Source organism: Amblyraja radiata, chromosome 15 (assembly GCF_010909765.2).
Source record: "Amblyraja radiata isolate CabotCenter1 chromosome 15, sAmbRad1.1.pri, whole genome shotgun sequence".
NCBI classification, from domain to species: domain Eukaryota; kingdom Metazoa; phylum Chordata; class Chondrichthyes; order Rajiformes; family Rajidae; genus Amblyraja; species Amblyraja radiata.
The window spans coordinates 50,198,104-50,218,081 of NC_045970.1; the positions used below are offsets into that span (position 1 = coordinate 50,198,104).

Consider the following 19,978-nt stretch of genomic DNA (forward strand, 5'->3'; position numbering starts at 1 on the left):
GGGGGTGATGGAGAGCGAACGCCGTCCGGACCAAAGGTGCGGAAAATAAATAAAATAAAGCCCAATGTCCCCCGATTTCATGCAGCAAGCGAAGGACAGGCGCGGAACGGGCAGCACTACGGTTGCCATGGTGACAAATCCCATGGTGAAGGTTGAAAAGGGAACTGCAGATGCTGGAATATCGAAGGTACACAAAATTGCTGGGGAAACTCAGCGGGTGCAGCAGCATCTATGGAGCGAAGGAAATAGGCGACGTTTCGGGCCGAAACCCATGAAGAAGGGTTTCGGCCCGAAACGTCGCCTATTTCCTTCGCTCCATAGATGCTGCTGCACCCGCTGAGTTTCCCCAGCAATTTTGTGTACCATGGTGAAGGTTCCCTGGTTACAACTCTCATGGTGATGGTTCCCCTGGTTACTGCTCTCATGGTGATGGTTCCCCTGGTTACAACTCTCATGGTGATAGTTCCCCTGGTTACAGCTCTCATTGTGATGGTTCCCCTGCTTACAGCCCTCATGGTGATGGTTCCCCTGGTTACAACTCTCATGGTGAAGGTTCCCCTGGTTACTGCTCTCATGGTGAAGGTTGCCCGGTTACTGCTCTCATTGTGATGGTTCCCCTGGTTACAGCTCTCACAATGATGGTTTCCCCTGGTTACAGCCCTCATGGTGATGGTTCCCCTGGTTACAACTCTCATGGTGAAGGTTCCCCTGGTTACTGCTCTCAATGGTGAAGGTTGCCCGGTTACAGCTCTCATTGTGATGGTTCCCCTGGTTACACCCTCATTGTGATGGTTACCCTGGTTACAGCCCTCATTGTGATGGTTCCCCTGGTTACAGCTCTCACAGTGATGGTTTCCCCTGGTTACAGCTCCCATGGTGATGGTTGCCCGGTGACAATTGCCCTGATGACCGCTCCACTGGTGACACTTTTGTTTGTAGATACGGCATGCAAACAGACCCTTCAGCCCACCAAGACCAGTGATCACCCATACACTGGTTCTATCCTACACACACACGAGGGTCAATTTACAGAGGCTAATTAACCTACAAACTTGCTCGTACTTGCAGTGCGGGAGGAAACTCATACGGTCACAGGGAGAGCGTACCAACTCCATGCAGACAGTACCAGTAGTCAGGATCGAACCTGGGTCTCTGGCGCTGTGAGGCAGCAAGTCCATCACTGCTCCACTGTGCTGCCCTTTCGCCCCCACCAGCTGCCGCATCCAACACATCATTCTCCGACATTTCCGCCACCTTCAACATGATCCCATAACCCAACCTATCCCTTTTCATCAGGACCATCCCACCCACCCAACCACAACACAGAGTATTTTCCTCTGCAGCTGTAACCGGTCCTTGCTTCTTCCCCCATCCCGGGACCCCAGCATCCCTTCCAGTTCATCTGCATCTCTTCCAACCTGTCTACTGCTTTTGGTGCTCCTGATGTGGTCTCAGTTAGCAAGACCAAGCATAGACTAAGCATGAGCAAGACCAAGCATAGACGAGGCAGCCGTTTCACCAAATACTTCCACTCTGTTTACCAAGTCCTGCTGGATCTCCCAGTAACTAATACCCCTTCCCATTCCGAACTTTCTGTCCTGGGCCTCTTCCATTGCCAGTGAGGCCACACACACACACTCGAGGAACAGAACCACATTTTCCACTTGGGTAGCTTACAACCCAACTGTATAAGCATTGAATTGTCCAATTTCTCTACCCCACCCTGGTGTGCGCACATTTCTCCCACCTCCCTAGTCACCCTTCTACTTTCCCGTCGTGAGCATGCTCATCTTCCATCCTCAAGACCCACATTTTCCTTTCATCCCTTACCCCGACACCCCAATCCCTTCTTCCAGCTTTACATTTCACTCCTCGTCTCTTCCTCATCCGATTCCCTTTTGTCTTTTCATCTCACTCATTTGGCACTTACTCCACCCATTTGCCAATCACAACTCCTCCCTCCCTCCCCACACCTCACTTGTATCTCCATCTCCACACTACGCCTTTCATTATCTGCTGGGTTTCAATGAGATCCCCCCCATCCTTCTAAACTCCAGCGAGTACTAGCCTTTATCCGCTGGAAACCATCACGAATGCTGATGGATGGTTTGGCCACGTATCCCGTGAACAGTCATCATTTGAACCGGGTTGGTCTGAACAATGGTGCCTGCAGGTACCCTGGATCCCCAACAGAAGCAGAGATCCGACAAGGATGGTTTCATTTCTAGAGAGAGAAATCTCTCTAGAAATCTTCTGAAAGGTCTGAAATGAATTCAAGTGTAGTTAGATACACTGGCAGAAACTTTATTGAATATAGTTAGGATACATTTTTCAGGCTGGTGTGAGTACAGATACTACAGACGCAATTTTTCCAATTTTCCATTTATTGATATCAGACATGGATGGACATGCGGGTAAGTATCTGGCGTTAAGTGGCTTTAAACTTGCGACCGACGTTCCAACAATGGGAAATTGGAAACTTTACTCAGCTACCTGCATGGACAATAACTGCATCTCAGTCCAGGTTAGACACAAAATGCTGAAGTAACTCAGCAGGACAGGCAGCATCTCTGGAGAGAAGGAATGGATGACATTTCAGGTCGAGACCCTTCTTCAGACTGAAGTAAGGTCTCGACCCGGAACGTCACCCATTCCTTCTCTCCAGAGGTGCTGCCTGTCCCCGCTGAGTTACTTCAGCATTTTGTGTCTATCTTCGGTATAAACCAGCAAGTGCGGTTCCTTCCCACACATGTCAGTCCAGGTTACAGGCTCAGGAACTGCACAGTGCTTATCCTTTGGTAAATATGGGGCCCAGGACCTGTGCGTGAAGTCGGGAACAGGGAAGGATCACAGGACCATTGCCTTCTGAAGCGGTGTCACCGCAGAGCATCGCAGGTGAAAGACACTTTGACTGAAGTAGGACCAATCACCAAATTTGAATTGTACAAAAGAAAATAAACACACTCCTGAAATTTCACCCCCACAACCCAGTGTGTTTAAAATCGTTAACTGTTAACTGCCCGAGAAAACATGAATCACCTGTACACCGTGAACGGCAAATCCCGGGCCGAAGCAGCATAAATAGATCAGCCTGTGTGCAAATACAGAACCAAACAAACAGCCGGCTCTGCAGAGATTTTTAGTGCATGTTGAAACGAGTTGCAAATGATCAGGTATAAAATGAGAGCTTTAAGTGTTCCAGTGTTTGAGGAGAGAAAAAATAAAACATTTGTTTTCTGAAAGATTTAGTGTCACGGAGGAATGGAGAAGGTTGGGGGACACAGTAACCATATATGTCGATTTTGGCGTTTTTTTTTTTTCTTTGCTCATATCTCAGGTTGCTGCGCGGAGGCCTGTGGTTCTGGAGACTCCAGGCGCTGATGGAAGTTAGTTCTTTTCCGTAGCTTGTCGGGAGCTTTCCTCCATAGTACAATCTCCTGCCAAAAAAAAACCCAAAAGCAATACTTGAATGGATTGAATTTTATATTTTCACTTGTTGGACTGCAAACAGTTGAGAATTTACATAATCAGAAATATAGAAACATAGAAAATAGGTGCAGGAGTAGGCCATTCAGTCCTTCGAGCCAGTACCACCATTCAATATGATCAGGGCTGATCATCTAGAATCAGTATCTTGTTCCTGCTTTCTCCCCATATCCCTTGATTCCGTTAGTCCCAAAGCCGTATCTAACTCTCTCTGGAATACATCCAGTGAATTGACCTCCACTGCCTTCTGTGGCAGAGAATTCCACAGATTCACAACTCTCTGGGTGCTAAAGTTTCTCCTCATCTCAGTCCCAAATGGCCTACCCCTTATTCATAAACCGTGACCCTCTGGTTCTGGATTCCCCCAACATCAGGAACAGAGATGAGGAAAAACGTTTTCACCCAGAGCTGGGAATCTGTGGAATTCTCTGCCTCAGAAGGCTGTGGATGCCGACTCTGGATGCTTTCAAGAGAGTTAAATAGAGCTCTTAAAGATAGCGGAGTCAAGGGATATGGGGAGAAGGCAGGAATGGGGTACTGATTGTGGATGATCAGCCATGATCACAGTGAATGGCGATGCTGGCTCGAAGGGCTGAATGGCCTCCTCCTGCACCTATTGTCTATTGATCACGTGAATTACATCCGGTACTCTGGCTTCATCCCATAACCCAAACACCTCTGGAGAGAAGGAATGGGTGACGTTTCGGGTCGAGACCATACTTCAGTCTGAAGAAGGGTCTCGACCTGAAATGTCATCCATTCCTTCACTCCAGAGATGCTGCCTGTCCTGCTGAGTTACTTCAGCATTTTGTATCTAACGTGGACTGAGATGCAGTTATTGTCCATGCAGGTAGCTGGGTTTGTGAGGTAATTGGCCTCTGTAAAATTGGTTCGAGCATGCAGGGAGTGGGATAACAGAGAACTAGTGTGAACGGATGATCGATGGTCGGCATGGACTCAGATGGGGAAAGATCCGTTTCAATGCTGCATCTCTAAACTAAGTTCAAACTGCTTGACTCAAATGAGGGAGCTCTCATCCTCTGCCGTACCCTCACCTTCTCTTTCCTCTGCCAGCCGTCACCTGCCCTACACCCCAACCCGTGCCCACATCCTGGAACATACCTGCTGTTTGAAGTACCTCCGGTCTTCTTCGTCAACCAGGACTAAATTTAGGAAGTAACGTACGGAGAACTTCTTGTTAACATCTCTCATTGTTGCCGTTAGATCGTATCCGGCCAAGAAGAGTCTGATTGGAATGGATTCGCCTTGAAAACCAAACACACAAAAGTTCAATTGAATGCAAACACAGTAGCTGCAGACAATACTTGTAGTCACAGCTTGATTTGGGAACGGCTCCATCCAAGACCGCAAGAAATCGCAGCGAATTGCAGACGCAGCCCAGACGATCGCACAAGCCAAACACCCCTCTATTGACTCTATTCATACCTCACTCTGCTTCGGCAAGGCCAGCAGTATAATCACGGGCGCGTCGCACCCACCCCACTCCCTCTTCTCCCCACTACCATCAGGCAAAACGTATAGAAGTGTGAAAACGCACACCTCCAGACTCAGGGACAGTTTCTTCCCCGCTGTTATCAGGCAAGTGAATCATCCCACTACAACCAGAGAGCAGTGCTGAACCATTATCTACCTCTTTGGTGTCCCTCGGACTATCCTTGATTGGACTTTGCTGGCTTTACCTTGCACTAAACGTTATTCCCTTATCTTGTATCTAAACACTGTAAATGGCTCGATTGTAATCATTTTAAGGCAGAGATAGATAGATTTTTGATTAGTCGGGTCAGTCTGAAGAAGGGTCACCCATTCCTTCACTCCAGAGATGCTGCCTTTCCCGCTGAGTCACTCCAGCATTCTGTGTCTACCTTCAATTTTTGATTAGTACAGGTGTCAGAGGTTTTGGGGAGAAGGCGGGAGACTGGGGTTAGGCGGGAGAGATAGATCAGCCATGATTGAATGGAGTAGACGTGATGGGCCGAATGACCTAATTCTACTCCTCTCACTTATGACCTTATGTATTATCGATCTGCTGACTGGATAGCACACAACAAAAGCTTTTCACTGTACCTTGGTACACGTGACAATAAACTAAACTAATCGATCCATTTCTTCCAAAGGCCATGCTTCTTGGACTACAACTTGAAATTAAACAATAATATGCTAACTGATCAATTGTCCAAATGAGTCTGGACAGGGGTGGTTAAGAGAGATTTTCTGCTCCATATATAATTCTAGATAGACACAAAAAGCTGGAGTAACTCAGCGGGTCAGACAGCGTCTCTGGAGCACGGGAATTGGTGACGTTTCAGGTCGAGACCCTTCTTCAGACTGAGAGTCTGGGGAAATGGAAACGAGAGACATAGAATAAATGAGTGAAAGATATGCAAAAATGTAACGATGATAGAGGCAACAGGCCACTGTAAGCTGTGTGTTAGGTGAGAACGAGTCACAGAAAATGAGACTCAACAAGATGACTTTGAAGCTGGTACGATTTGGGTGGGGGATGGACGGAGAGAGAGAGAGGGGGGGATGCAACGGTTACTTGAAGTTAGTGAAATCAATATTGATACCTCTAGGATTTAAGCTGCCCAAGCGTAATACGAGATGATGTTTCTCCATAGTTCTGCAACTCACCTTTAACAGGGGCTCCATCCATTATTTCATATTTGGCAATAGTTTCTGTCTCAGTGGTGGTACTGGGCCCTTTAAAATAATAAATCAACATATCAGGCAACGGAGGCATCGCAGTCTCAAAGAGTAACCAAAGACATAGGAGTCTCAGCAGTGGCCCAGATTCCTACTACTATCCTTACCAATACCAGTAATCTCTTTTTTGATCATCTGAAGTTCCATGTGCTGGATTTTGATTCTCACCAACAAGAAGTAGATCTTACCGACGATCACATCCTTCAGGTGGTATCTAAAGAAAGAATCAAAACAGTACAGAAGCAATATAATAAGGACAATTTAATATATAGAGATCACCCTCGTTATAACTGACCATGGTGGGAGGGGTAGAAGGGGAAACACCGGAGTGACTCACTTTGACTTGTTGTATTCAAACTCTATGTGTAAGCAGTCCTCAATGCCGACCTCCATTTTAATGGAGCTGTTGACATCAGGGTAGGTGGCAAGCTGGTGTACGATCAGGTCATATTCCTTCACCAGATCACTCAGACTCCGGACCATTGTCACTTTCAAAAAGTATCTGAGGAGAAATACAGAAGAGGAGGAAAAAAAATACATAAGGGGGGAAAAGGGTAACTAGAGAGAGAGTGGGACCCCCTCAGGAATCAAAGTGGTCACCTCGGTGTGGAGCCACAGGAGATGGGCAAGGTCCTTAATGAGTATTTATCCTATGTATTTACCGAGGAACTCGGGCAGTCAATGGAAGTGTCTTGAGAGCAGTCAGTGTTTCAGTCGAAGAGGTGCTGAAGGTACTATTAAGTATGAAGGTAGGCAAATCTCCAGGGCCTGATCAGATATATACGAGGACATTGTGGGAAACTATGGAGGAAATTGCCAGAGCCCTGGTTGAAGGGTGGTGGGTGTATGGAACAAGCAGCCAGAGGAGGCAGTTGAGGCAGGGACTATCCCAAACGTTTAAGAAAGTTAGGACAGGTACATGGATAGGCAATAGACAATAGGTGCAGGAGTAGGCCATTCGACCCTTCGAGCCAGCACTGCCATTCAATGTGATCATGGCTGATCATCCCCAATCAGTACCCCGTTCCTGCCTTCTCCCCATATCCCCTGACTCCGCTATCTTTAAGAGCCCTATCTAGCTCTCCAACCGGCCTCCACCGCCGTCTGAGGCAGAGAATTCCACAGACTCACAACTCTGTGTGAAAAAGTATTTCCTCATCTCCATTCTAAATGGCTTACCCCTTATTCTTAAACTGTAGCCCCTAGTTCTGGACTCCACCAACATCGGGAACATGTTTGCTGCCTCCAGCGTGTCCAAATCGTTAAAAATCTTATATATTTCAATAAGATCCCCTCTCATCCTAAATTCCAGAGTATACAAGCCCAGCGACTCCATTCTCACAGCATATGACAGTCCCACCATCCCGGGAATTAACCTTGTGAACCTATGCAGCACTCCCTCAATAGCAAGAATGTCCTTCCTCAAATTTGGAGACCACAACTGCAAGGTTTGTAGTGATATGGACAAAACACAGGCAGGTGGGACTAGTGTAGCTGGGGCATCTTAGTCGGTGTGGGCAGGTTAGGCCGAAGGGTCTGTTTCCACACTGTGCCACTCTATGACTCGAAGACAAAATCAGATAAAAAATAGCAATTTTGGTGCTCCGGTTTCCTCCCACACTCCAAAGCCCTGCAGGTTTGAATGTTAAATGGCTTGTTATAAATGTAAAAATTGGCGCAAGCATAGGATAGTGTTGATGTGCGGGGATCGTTGGTCGATGCAGACTCGGTGGGCCGATTGACCCGTTTCCGTGCTGTATCTCTAAACTAAAGTAAACATCAAAAAGTGTAATGAAATGCTGCTAAAACTCTGAATCTTAATAAATATGTTAGAGATACCGTAGATCAACAACCCAAGTCATACCAACTCATCCAACAGCAGCGGTGGAGTTGCTGCCTTACACCGCCAAAGACCCGGGTTCGAACCCGACTACGGGTGCTGTCTGTACATTCTCCCCGTGACCTCGTGGGTTTTCTCCAGGTCCTCCAGTTTCCTCCAACCCTCCAAAGATGTACAGTTTTGTAGGTTAATTGGCTTGGGTAAAATTGTAAATTGTTCCTAGTGTGTAGGTTAGTGCTAGTGTACAGGGTGATTGCTGGTCGGTGCAGCCTCCGTGGGCCGAAGGGCCCATTTCTGCGCTGTATCTCTAGAGTCTAAAGAAAGGCTCAGAGGGTTACATAGATAAATGAGCGCATAGACAATAGACAATGGACAATAGGTGCAGGAGTAGGCCATTCGGCCCTTCAAGCCAGCACAGTCATTCAATGTGATCATGGCTGATCATCCCCAATCAGTACCCCGTTCCTGCCTTCTCCCCATATCCCTTCACTCCTAAATCTTTAAGAGCTCTATCTAACTCTCTCTTGACAGCCTCCAGAGAATTAGCCTCCACTGCCTTCGGAGGCAGAGAATTCCACAGACTCACAACTCTGTGTAAAAACGTTTTTCCTCATCTGCGTTCTAAATGGCTTATCCCTTATTCTTAAACTGTAGCCCCTGGTTCTGGACTCTCCCAACATCGGGAACATGTTTCCTGCCTCTAGCATGTCCAAACCCTGAATGATCTTATATGTTATACAAGCGCCTTGAGTATTAGAAAGGCGCTATATAAATCCCATCCATTATATGTTTGGAGGGATACATTGATAGGAAAGGCTTGGAGGAATATATGGACAGGAAAGGGTCAGAGGGATACATGGATAGACCAGGTTTAGAGTAATATGGGCCAAATGTGGGGAGGTGGGACCAGTGTAGATGGGCCATCGTGGTCGGCATGGGCAAGTTGGGCCGAAGAACCTGTTCCCGTGCTGTATGACTCCATGACCTCAAAAGGGATCAGCTCTACCCTGCTACATATTTTGACAGAATAGCAAAAAGAAAGACAACTTGGGAATCTACTTGAAAGAAACTGAGGTGCATACAAAACAAACCGTATCAAATATGGTTAAAACTGCACGGAAAATGGTTACCTTAGTCTGACATTGGCCCCGATATACGATTCGTACGGCTTTTCCACTTGCATGAATTCAAAGTCGTAGGTCCTGCTCTGTGTCAACTCTCCGGGCAAGGCCAGCTCCTTCACCAAGTTCACAAACTCATGCGTGTTACTCTTATCGCTAAACAGCTCTGCAAAGTAGAAGCAAGAGGGTTTTGAAAAGCTTTTTTTTTTTACAGTGTCAAGCCGAACCCCATCTCTCCAACACCACTATCCCATGATGGACACAAAATGCTGGAGTAACTCAGTGGGACGGGCAGCATCTCTGGAGAGAAGGAATGGGTGACGTTCCGGGTCGAGACCCTTCTTCAGACTGCTCCCACTGCAAATCGACACATTTTGTCTGCTCCACTCTGAAATTCAGTCTGAAGAAGGGTCTCGACCCGAAACGTCACCCATTCCTTCTCTCCAGAGATGCTGCCTGTCCCGCTGAGTTACTCCAGCATTTTGTGTCTACCTTCAATTTAAACCGGAATTGCAGTACCGGGAATCGACTTCATGAGCTTCAACCACCCCGATCGCAGGAGCTTCGATCGCCCCGACTGCGGATGGTTTGACAGCCCCCACTGCGGGAGAAAAGGAGGGAAGATGATATTACGTTATTGCCTTCCATCACAGTGCGCTGTGGTGGATGTTTATGTTAATTTTTATGTAATTGTGTGTCCTGCTGCTTTTTTGGTATGACTGTATGGCAAATCAAATTCTTTGTATGTTTTTACATACTTGGCTAATAAATTAATTACAATTACAATTACCTTGTACCACAAGTGCTGGGAAAAGGTCGGCAACTTACCAATTTGTCCAACAAACTCAATCCGAATTCCTTTGTGCTCCAAGCGTTTCCCCGGCTGTTTAAAGGTCAGGTTTACCTGCCAAAAGAAATTATTCATCATCACTCTGAACTTTAGAACTAAATTTGAATAAAAATTGGGTCTTATAGAAACGTACGAAATTCTTAAGGGATTGGACAGGCTAGATGCAGGAAATATGTTCCCCATGTTGGGGGAATCCAGAACCAGGGGGTCACAGTTTAAGATTATGGGGTAGGCCATTTAGGACTGAGATGAGTCCCAGAGAGTTGCGAATCTGTGGAATTCTCTGCCATAGAAGACAGATTTTGGATGATCATAATGAATGGCGGCGCTGGCTCGAAGCGCCGAATGGCCTACTCCAGCACCTATTTTCTATCTTTCTATATTTCTATTTGCTATCAAAACCAATCTCCATTCTTTTATAAGACTGTCATTTCTCTCCCTTTACCAAGATGTCAGTTTTTCTCTTCATTCTTCTGAAGAGATCATCAGTACAGTAAACCCTCAATATAACGGGCCATGGGGGGGGGGGGGAATTGTGTCAGTTATTGCCGATTGTCTGCTATAACCGAGTAAAGGATTCGCTGCAAGCACCAAGCGGTCACTCCGTGAGGCAACAGGTTGTTTTCAAATACAAGGTTATTTTTAACAGCTAAAAATGTATCTTTGTTACTGCTACAATTACTAAAAGCTGTATATTACATTGTTTAATGGAGGTAAGTTTGGATGGAAATGCCACCTTGTCAATTTCAACGACTTGTTAATTTCAATAACCTGGGAAGTGTAACTTGCAGCCCGTGTTCTTTAAGAGACAGGAGGACTTAAAGGGACAAGTGTAGGTGTACAGCAAAACAATCACCCAGTTTGTGCTTGGTCTCGCCAATATTTAGGAGCCCACACCGAGAACAAAGGATACGATAGAGGAGGTTGGAGGAGGTGCAAGTGAACCTCTGCCTAACCTGTAAGGACTGTCGGGGTCCCTGGATGGAGTCGAGGGAAGAGGTATACCGGAAGTGGCCAACCTCTAAACTGCCCGTAGTGTGTAGGGGAGCAATTAGAAAGTGGGAGAACATAGATCTAGTGTGAATAGACACAAAACGTTGGAGAAACTCATGAATGCTTTCTCTCCAGAGGTGCTGCCTCTCCCGCTGAGTTACTCCAGTATTTTGTGTCAATCTTTGGTTTAAACCAGCATCTGCAGTTCCTTCATACATAGAACGAGTGTGAACGGGTGATCGATTGTCAGCGTGGTTTCAGTGGATGCGAACGTGGGACAATATAGAACTAGAGTGAACAGGTGATCGATGGTTGGAGTGGGGTCGCTGGGCCGAAGGACCTGTTTCCATGCTCCATCTCTGAAACAAAACCTATAAAGAAGACTACTTTGAGCTCACTGCCACTCACAAGAGCTTGTATGTGTAAATCACTTGTCTTAAGTTTCCAAGAGAAATGATTGGCGGAAGAGAAAGCTAGGGAGTAAGGAAGATGGATTATTAATTCATACCTTCCCTGTGACGGACTCTCCATCGTAAAACAGGTAATGTTTCTCGACTTTGCCATCGTCACTCTTGATCTCTGCTGTTTTCCTGATGTCAGCGTCATTGAGAACGATATCAATGTCACACACCGGAGTAAACAGACCGCCCAGGAAACTCTGGAGGATGGAAGAGACAGAACATTAATGCCATCTATGAGAGAACGAATGATGGAATCGGTAACTTTATTGTGCCGTTGGGAAAGGACCAGGTCTATGATCCTGCTGGACTTCCGGAGGTGCGGATTTGCATTAACGATGAGGGAAAACATCACGTCTACGCAACGAGGGCGACATCCCAGAGGGATCATCATCGACGCCACATGGGTAGAACTCGGGAATAAGAGATGGCAGGCAACCAGGATGCTGCCTCGCTATCTACAACCCAATGCGAATTGTAACTGGGTATCGACAGTGGCAGCACAGTGGCGCAGGGGTAGAGACCCGGGTTCGATTCTGAATACGGGTGCTGTCTGTACGGAGTTTGCACGTTCTCCCCGTGACTGGGTGGGTTTTCTCTGGGTGCTCCGGTTTCCTCCCACATTCCAAAGACGTACAGGTTTGTAGGTTAATTGGCTTGGTAAAATTGTAAAGTGTCCGTAGTGTGCGTTGGATAGTGTTAATGTGCGGGGATCGCTGGTCGGCGTGGATTCGGTGGGCCAAAGGGCCTGTTTCCGCACCGTATCTCTGAACTAAACTAAATTCTAACTGGCTGTCTACAGCGGCGCACTTGTAGTTTCTGCCTTACAGCGCCAGAAGCCTGGGCCCGAACCTGGCTACGGGTGCTATCTGTACGGAGTTTGCAGGTTTCCTCTGGATGCTCCAGTTTCCCCCCACAATCCCAAGGTGTTCAGGTTTTTGTAGGTTAATTGGCTTCTGCAAATTGTCCCTAGGATAGAACCGGTGTATGGGGGTGATCGCTGGTCGGCGCGGACTCGGTGGGCCAAAGGCCCGTTTCCACGCAGTATCTCTAAACCCTAATAGTTCAATTGTAACTGCTTATCCACAACTCAATGGCAGAGTCACAGATTCACAGTGGAAACAAGCCCTTCATCCCAACTTGCCCACACCAACCAACATGTCCCATCTACACTAGTCCCACCTGCCAGCGTTTGGCCCATATCCTTCAAAGCCTATCCGATCGATGTACCCGTGTAAATGTTTATTGAATGTACCAGAATTTTCCAATTTCAGGTAATCCTTTCACAGCGTTCACTCCTTCCCTTCATCCCTCTCGCTTTCCTTCTGATCCACCTCCAGTCCTTAGCCTTTTTGTTCCCTTTCCCGCACTAATCCTCCAGTCACCCATCATCATCCCCTTCCCTTCCCGGTTCCATCCACCCATGCCTCACCACTCGCCCCCCCTCACCCATCACAGAAAATAGGTGCAGAGGTAGGCCGTTCGGCCCTTCGAACCAGCACCGCCATTCAACAAGATCATGGCTGATCATCCAAAAATCAGTACCCCGTTCCTGCTTTCTCCCCCCATTCCTTGATTCTGTTGGCCCTTAGAGCCAAATCTAACTCTCTCTTGAAAACATCCAGTGAATTGGCCTCCACTGCCTTCTGTGGCAGAGAATTCCAGAGATTCACAAATCTCTGGGTGAAAAAGTTTTTCCTCATCTCAGTCCCACCCCTCATTCTCAAACTGTGACCCCTGGATCCCCATCCCCATCTGCTTCCACGGCAAGCCATGATCCCTACAGCCCCGCTGGGCAGTGGTATCAATTCACCAGAATCGGTTGAACCGTTGGCTGCGAGGAAGCAGCCTTGGTCTCTTTACACTGTCGTGTCACTAACAAAGGGAAACAGATATCGCAGTGGAGATAATGCCCTTGTGTTCATGTATTTAACCCACATCCTCTTTCTCCTTGATTATTCTCCAACTTAGTTTAGTATAGAGATATAGCGCGGATAAAGGCCCTTGGGCTCACCGAGTCGACACCGACCAGCAATCCCCGCACATTAACAGATGCCTACACTACAATAGGAACAATTTATTTTTTTACACTTATAACAAGTACACAAACCCAAGTACAAACCTGTACGTCTTTGGAGTGTGGGAGGAAACCAAACTTTTTAGAGAAAATCCACGCGGTCACGGGGAGAAGGTACAAACTCCGTACAGACAGCACCCGTAGTCGGGATCGATCCCGGGTCTCAAGTGCTTTAAGCGCTGTAAGGCAGCAACTCTATCGTTGCACCACTGTTCGGCAAATTTAGAAATTGACTCCATTTATTTGGTCAGAGGGTGGTGACTCTGTGGAATTCATTGCCACGGGAGGCTGCGGAGGCCGTCAATGGATATTTTTAAGGCAGAGATAGATTCTAGATTTGTATGGGTGTCAGGGGTTATGGGGAGAAGGCAGGGGAATGGGGTTAAGAGGGAAGGATAGATCAGCCATGATTGAAGGGCGGGGTAGACTTGATGGGCCGAATGGCCTAATTCTGCTCTTATCACCTCTTTGAACTTATTTATGAACTTTAGTTTACTCATCAATACTTGCTCATGTCACTTATTTTCCTAATTCCCCACCATCTCTCTCATATTCCTCCAGGTTCCTGCTGCAGAACCAGCCTCTTCCTGACTTGCTGTAAACTTTAGGGATACAGCGCAGAAACAGACCCTTCGGCCCATCGAGTCTGCGCCGACCAACGATCATCCCCCGTACATTAGTGTTATCCTACACATCAGGGACAATTTACTATTTTATACCAAAGCCAATTAACCTGCAAACCTGTACGTCCTTGGAGTGTGGGAGGAAACCGGAGCACCTGGGGAAAACCCGCACGGTCACGGGGAGAACGTGCAAACTCCATATAGACAGCACACAAGGTCAGGATCGATTAAATAGACAATAGACAATAGGTGCAGGAGTAGGCCATTCAGCCCATCGAGCCAGCATCACCATTCAATATGATCATGGCTGATCTTTCACATTCAGTACCCCGTTCCTGCCTTCTCGCCATATCCCCTGACTGCTATCTTTAAGAGCTCTATCTAACTCTCTCTTGAAAGCATCCAGAGAATTGGCCTCCACTGCCTTCTGAGGCAGAGAATTCCACAGATTCACAACTAAGTGTAAAAAAGTTTTTCCTCATCTGCGTTCTAAATGGCTTATCCCTTATTCTTAAACTGTGGCTCCTGGTTCTGGATTCCCCCAACAACGGGAACATGTTTCCTGTCTCTAGCGTGTCCAATCCCTTAATAATCTTATATGTTTCAATAAGATATCCTCTCATCCTACTAAATGCCAGTGAATACAGTTGATAGAACTCCATTCTATCAACATATGACAGTCCCGCCATCCCGGGAATTAACCTTGTGAACATACGCTGCACTCCCTCAATAGCAAGAATGTCCTTCCTCAAATTTGGAGATCAAAACTGCACACAATACTCCAGGTGTGGCCTCACCAGGGCCCTGTACAACTGCAAAAGGACCTATTTATTCCTAAACTCAACTCCTCTTGTTATGAAGGCCAACATGCCATTAGCTTTCTTCACTGCCTGCTGTAGCTGCATGCTTACTTTCAGTGAATGGTGATTCAGTACAGCAGCTTTACTTTACTAAGGGAACGGAAGTAGTTTGGACTCAATGACCCAAACATTATAACTGATTGTCATGCAATATTGCAAAGTTAATAATCAGGTTACATCACCAGTCAACTGTATCTTTTTTTTTTTTTACCTTAAGCAAAGCATTCATTACATATTAACAGAGAGAGACACAAGTAACTGCAGATGTTGGAATCTGGAGCAAAACAATAATGCTGGAGGAATTCCATGGGTCAGGCAGCATCTGTAGTCATACAGCGTGGAAACAGGCCCTTCGGCCCAACTTGCCCACACCGACCAACATGTCCCATCTACAACAGTCCCACCTGCCTGCGTTTGGCCGATATCCCTCGAAACCATGATTAGTGCGATGGAGCTTATTGTTGGTACAGGGGATGCAAGACAACATCAAAGCCTTAATTCCACATTTTAACTACGCCTCAGTGAAATTTCTATAAGAGATACAGCATGGAAACCTGCTGTATCTTCGGTCCATTGAGTTCCTCCGTTCACAATCGTTCCATGTTATCCCACTTTCTCATCCACTCCCTACACGCTTGGGGCAATTTTACAGAGGCCAAACCTGCACGTCTTTGACATGTGCGAAGAAACCAGAGCACCAGGAGGAAACCCACGTGGTCACAGGGAGAATGTACACAAGCAGCACCCGAGGTCAGGATCACACCCGGACTCTGTGAGGTAGCTGCTCTGGCAGTTGTGTCGCTGTGCCATACTACCAATGTATTTCACCAATACACTTTACTTTGTGGCAATCTGGAAATATTTCATAGGAATGTAATAAAAAGGAACTGAAAATGCTGGTTTAATACCAAAGATGGACACAAAATGCTGGAGTAACTCAACGGGTCAGGCAGCATCTCTAGAGAAAATGAATAGGTGACATATCAGGACAGAATCTTTCTTCAGTCTGAAGAAGGGTCCCAACTCAAAATGTCACCCAAGATTTAACAGAAACCTGAGGCACCATTTTCCACACAGAGGGTGGTGGGGAGATGGAACGAGCTGCCAGAGAAGGCAGTTGAGACAGGTACTATAACAACATTTTTTTAAATAGTTCACGATAGAAAATGTTTAGATATGGGCCAAACACGGGCAGGTGGGACTAGTGTAGATAGGACATCTTGGTCAGCATCGGTAAGTTGGACCAAAGGGCCTGTTTCCATGCTGTATGACAAATCTCCCAGTTAATTCAGCAAAGGGTTGTCTGCTGTTAGCCACTTGTGAATACAGGGTTTTTATCTGCTAAAGAATTTGGCAGTCAGGCCCCAACAAAGGAGATAGACACAACATGCTGGAGTAACTCAGTGGGTCGATCAGCATCTCTGGAGAAAAGGAATAGGTGGCGTTTTGGGGCGGAACCACTGAAGTAGTCTGAAGAAGGGTTCCTTTTCTCCGGAAATGCTGCGTGACCCACGGAGTTACCCCAGCACTTGGAGTTTCTTTCTACCCACCAAAGGAGAGGGGGGGGGGGGTAAGAGAGGGGGGGGGTAAGAAAGGGGGAGGGTAAAGGGGGAGAGGGAGAAGGGGGGAGGGAGAAGGGGGGGAAGGGGGGGAGGGAGAAGGGGGGGAGGGGGGGGAGGGGGGGGAGGGGGGGGGAGGGAGAAGGGGGGAGGGGGGAAGGGGGGAGGGAGAAGGGGGGAGGGGAGAGGGAGAAGGGGGGAAGGGGGAGAGGGAGAAGGGGGGGAAGGGGGAGAGGGAGAAGGGGAGAAGGGGAAGAGGGAGAAGGGGGGGAGGGGGAAGGGGGAGAGGGAGAAGGGGGAAGGGGGAGAGGGAGAAGGGGGGGAGAGGGAGAAGGGGAGAGGGAGAAGGAGAAGGGGGAGAAGGAGAAGGGGGAGAGAGGGAGAAGGGGGAGAGAGGGAGAAAGGGGAGAAGAGAGGGGGAGAGGGAGAAGGGGGGGAGGGAGAGGGAAAGGGGGGAGGGAGGGAAAGGGGGGAGGGAGAGGGAAAGGGGGGGAGGGGGAGAGGGAAATGGGGGGGGGGAGGGGAAGAGGGAAGGGGGGGGGGGAAGAGGGAAAGGGGGGAGGGGAAGAGGGAAAGGGGGGGAAGAGGGAAAGGGGGGGAAGAGGGAAAGGGGGGGAAGAGGGAAAGGGGGGGGGAAGAGGGAAAGGGGGGGGGAAGAGGGAAGGGGGGGGGAAGAGGGAAGGGGGGGGAAGAGGGAAAGGGGGGGAAGAGGGAAAGGGGGGGGAAGAGGGAAAGGGGGGGAAGAGGGAAAGGGGGGGGGAGAGGGAAAGGGGGGAAGAGGGAAGGGGGGGAAGAGGGAAAGGGGGGGAGAGAGAAAGGGGGGGAAGAGGGAAAGGGGGGAAGAAGAGGGAAAGGGGGAAAGGGGGGGGAAGAGGGAAAGGGGGGGAAGGGGGAAAGAGGGAAAGGGGGGAGAGGGAAAGGGGGGGAAGAGGGAAAGGGGGGGGGGAAGAGGGAAATGGGGGAAGAGGGAAAGGGGGGGGAAGAGGAAAAGGGGGGGGGGAGAGAGGGAAAGGGGTGAGATGGAAAGGGGGGGGGAGAGGGAAAGGGGGGGGAAGAGGGAAAAGGGGGGAAGAGGGAAAGGGGGGAAGAGGGAAAGGGGGGGAGAGGGAAAGCGGGGGGAAGAGGGAAAGGGGGGGAAGAGGGAAAGGGGGGGGAGAGGGAAAGGGGGGGGAGAGGGAAAGGGGGGGAGAGGGAAAGGGGGGGGAAGAGGGAAAGGGGGGGGAAGAGGGAAAGGGGGGGAAGAGGGAAAGCGGGGGGAAGAGGGAAAGGGGGGAAGAGGGAGAGGGGGGAAGAGGGAAAGGGGGGAAGAGGGAAAGGGGGGAAGGGAAAGGGGGGAAGAGGGAAGGGGGGGGGAAGAGGGAAGGGGGGGGGGAGAGGGAAGGGGGGGGGAGAGGGAAGGGGGGGGGGGGGAGAGGGAAAGCGGGGAAGGGGAAGAGGGTTGTAATTTGCTAATGTGGGGCGAGATCCAGGACGGGACGGGGAGGGGACGGGACGAGGAATGAACCCGGGATAAGACCCGGTCCCACACCCAGTCCCGGTCTCAGTCCCAGCCCGGGCCGAGGGGGAATGAAGCCGGGGCTGGGGAGCAGGAATCACGGCCTGGTCCTCCCTCCCTCCCTCCCGCTGGAAGGCCGGGGATCCCAGCACTCGGGTCCCGGGGCGACAGAGGCCTCGGACAGAGAAGGCCTCCGACCTCCCCACCCTCGCCCGCCTGCTTCGCCGTCCCCCCCCCCTCCCGCCGCCTGGGCCCGGCCTGACGTCCCGCACCCTCCCCGCCGCCCCGCTCACCATCTCCGCCCGCTCTCCGCTCCCGGCCCGCCGCCACACACGTGACCGCTTAAAGGGGCAGGCACCCTCCTGTCGATCCCCTTAAAGCACCAGAGCTCACCATCATGTGTGTGTGTGTGTGTATATCATGTGTGTGTGTATATATCATGTGTGTGTGTGTGTATATCATGTGTGTGTGTATATCATGTGTGTGTGTGTATATCATGTGTGTGTGTATATATCATGTGTGTGTGTGTATATCATGTGTGTGTATATATCATGTGTGTGTATATATCATGTGTGTCTATATAATACTTTCTCCCCCCCGCATTAAGATTAGGTTTATTTTATTTTATCGTGTATTATATATATGTGTGTAATATGTACACAATAAACTAAACAAAACTAAATCTTAACTCTTGGTGTTATTATGTTATGGATCAGAGTTGAGGGAAAAAATATATATATTTTATATACACACATATGGGTTGAGGGGGAATCTTTTATTATATATATATATATAATAAAAGATTTCCCCAAAACCCACTAGTTCATAACATGTAGACACACTAAAAGTTAAGATTAAGTTTAGTTTATTGTCATGTGTACTGAGGTAGTGTAAAGATAGTTTTATTACAGCCCACTTAATTACATGTGTCTAGATATAAATAAAAACGGTTTTATTTAGTATATATATGTGTGTGTGTACTTACATATACACACACATAATATATATATCGATAAAGCATGAATAATAAAAACGGATATTTAATTGTAATTATTAATTTCCTTAGTGAAAGATAAAAAATAATCTCCTCTGCCTGCACATGATCCATATCCCTCCATTCCGTACATAGCCACATGACTATCCAAAAGCCTCCTAAATACCACTTAATAATAATAAATGTATATACATATAAATTGTTTTATTAATGTGTTATTTGGAATATATATATATATGTATACATATGATTGAGATATGGATCATGTGCATGCACACACATATATATTTGAAATATGTATATTTTCCAAATACTACTTTATTCCCAATGAAAAGGAAAAGCAAAACAAAACATGCAAAACTCTTAATGTGTAGAAAGGAACTGCAGCAACACTCTTAATGCAGGGATAGTTTATTCCCAGCTGTTATCAGGCAACTGAACCATCCTTTCACCAACTAGAGGGCAGTCCAGAGCTTACTGGAGACCCACGGACTATCTCCAATCAGGCTTACTGGACTTTTTGTTTAAGAAGGAACTGCAGATGCTGGAAAATCGAAGGTAGACAAAAATGCTGTAGAAACTCAGCGGGTGCAGCAGCATCTATGGAGCGAAGGGAATTGGCAACGTTTCGGGCCGAAAGAGGGTTTCTGAAGAAGGGTTTCTGCCCGAAACGTTGCCTATTTCCTTCGCTCCAGAAATGCTGCTGCACCCGCTGAGTTTCTCCAGCATTTCTGTCTACCTTTACTGGACTTTGTATTGCACTAAACGTTATTCCCTTGGTCCTGTATCTGTACACTGCAGACAGCTCAATTGTAATTATGTATAGTCTTTCCAGACTGGATAGCACGCAACAAAAAGCTTTTCACTGTACCTCAGTACACTTGACAATAAATTAAAA

The 19,978-nt window shown here is 47.9% G+C and overlaps 1 protein-coding gene across 1 annotated transcript; it reads right to left on the reverse strand.

The window, feature by feature from the left end:
* Positions 1 to 2,283: 2,283 nt before the first annotated feature.
* vps26a (VPS26, retromer complex component A) lies at positions 2,284 to 18,516 on the reverse strand. The gene is made up of 9 exons (XM_033034422.1): positions 18,380 to 18,516; positions 11,523 to 11,672; positions 10,000 to 10,075; positions 9,181 to 9,337; positions 6,548 to 6,712; positions 6,318 to 6,424; positions 6,139 to 6,207; positions 4,609 to 4,751; positions 2,284 to 3,437 (listed from the first exon to the last, which is right to left on the reverse strand). Exons 1-9 carry the CDS (start codon positions 18,380 to 18,382, stop codon positions 3,327 to 3,329), a joined length of 981 nt encoding a protein of 326 aa, XP_032890313.1. The 5' UTR covers positions 18,383 to 18,516; the 3' UTR covers positions 2,284 to 3,326.
* Between the last annotated feature and the right edge of the window lie 1,462 nt (positions 18,517 to 19,978).

Excerpts from the sequence above, each read along its gene's own strand:
- vps26a (XM_033034422.1), bottom strand. Across the intron at positions 6,713-9,180 it reads GGGGCCAATGTCAGACTAAG|ATACTTTTTGAAAGTGACAA; the intron begins GTAACCATTTTC and ends ATTTCTCCTCAG. Across the intron at positions 6,425-6,547 it reads TTTGAATACAACAAGTCAAA|ATACCACCTGAAGGATGTGA; the intron begins GTGAGTCACTCC and ends TTCTTTCTTTAG.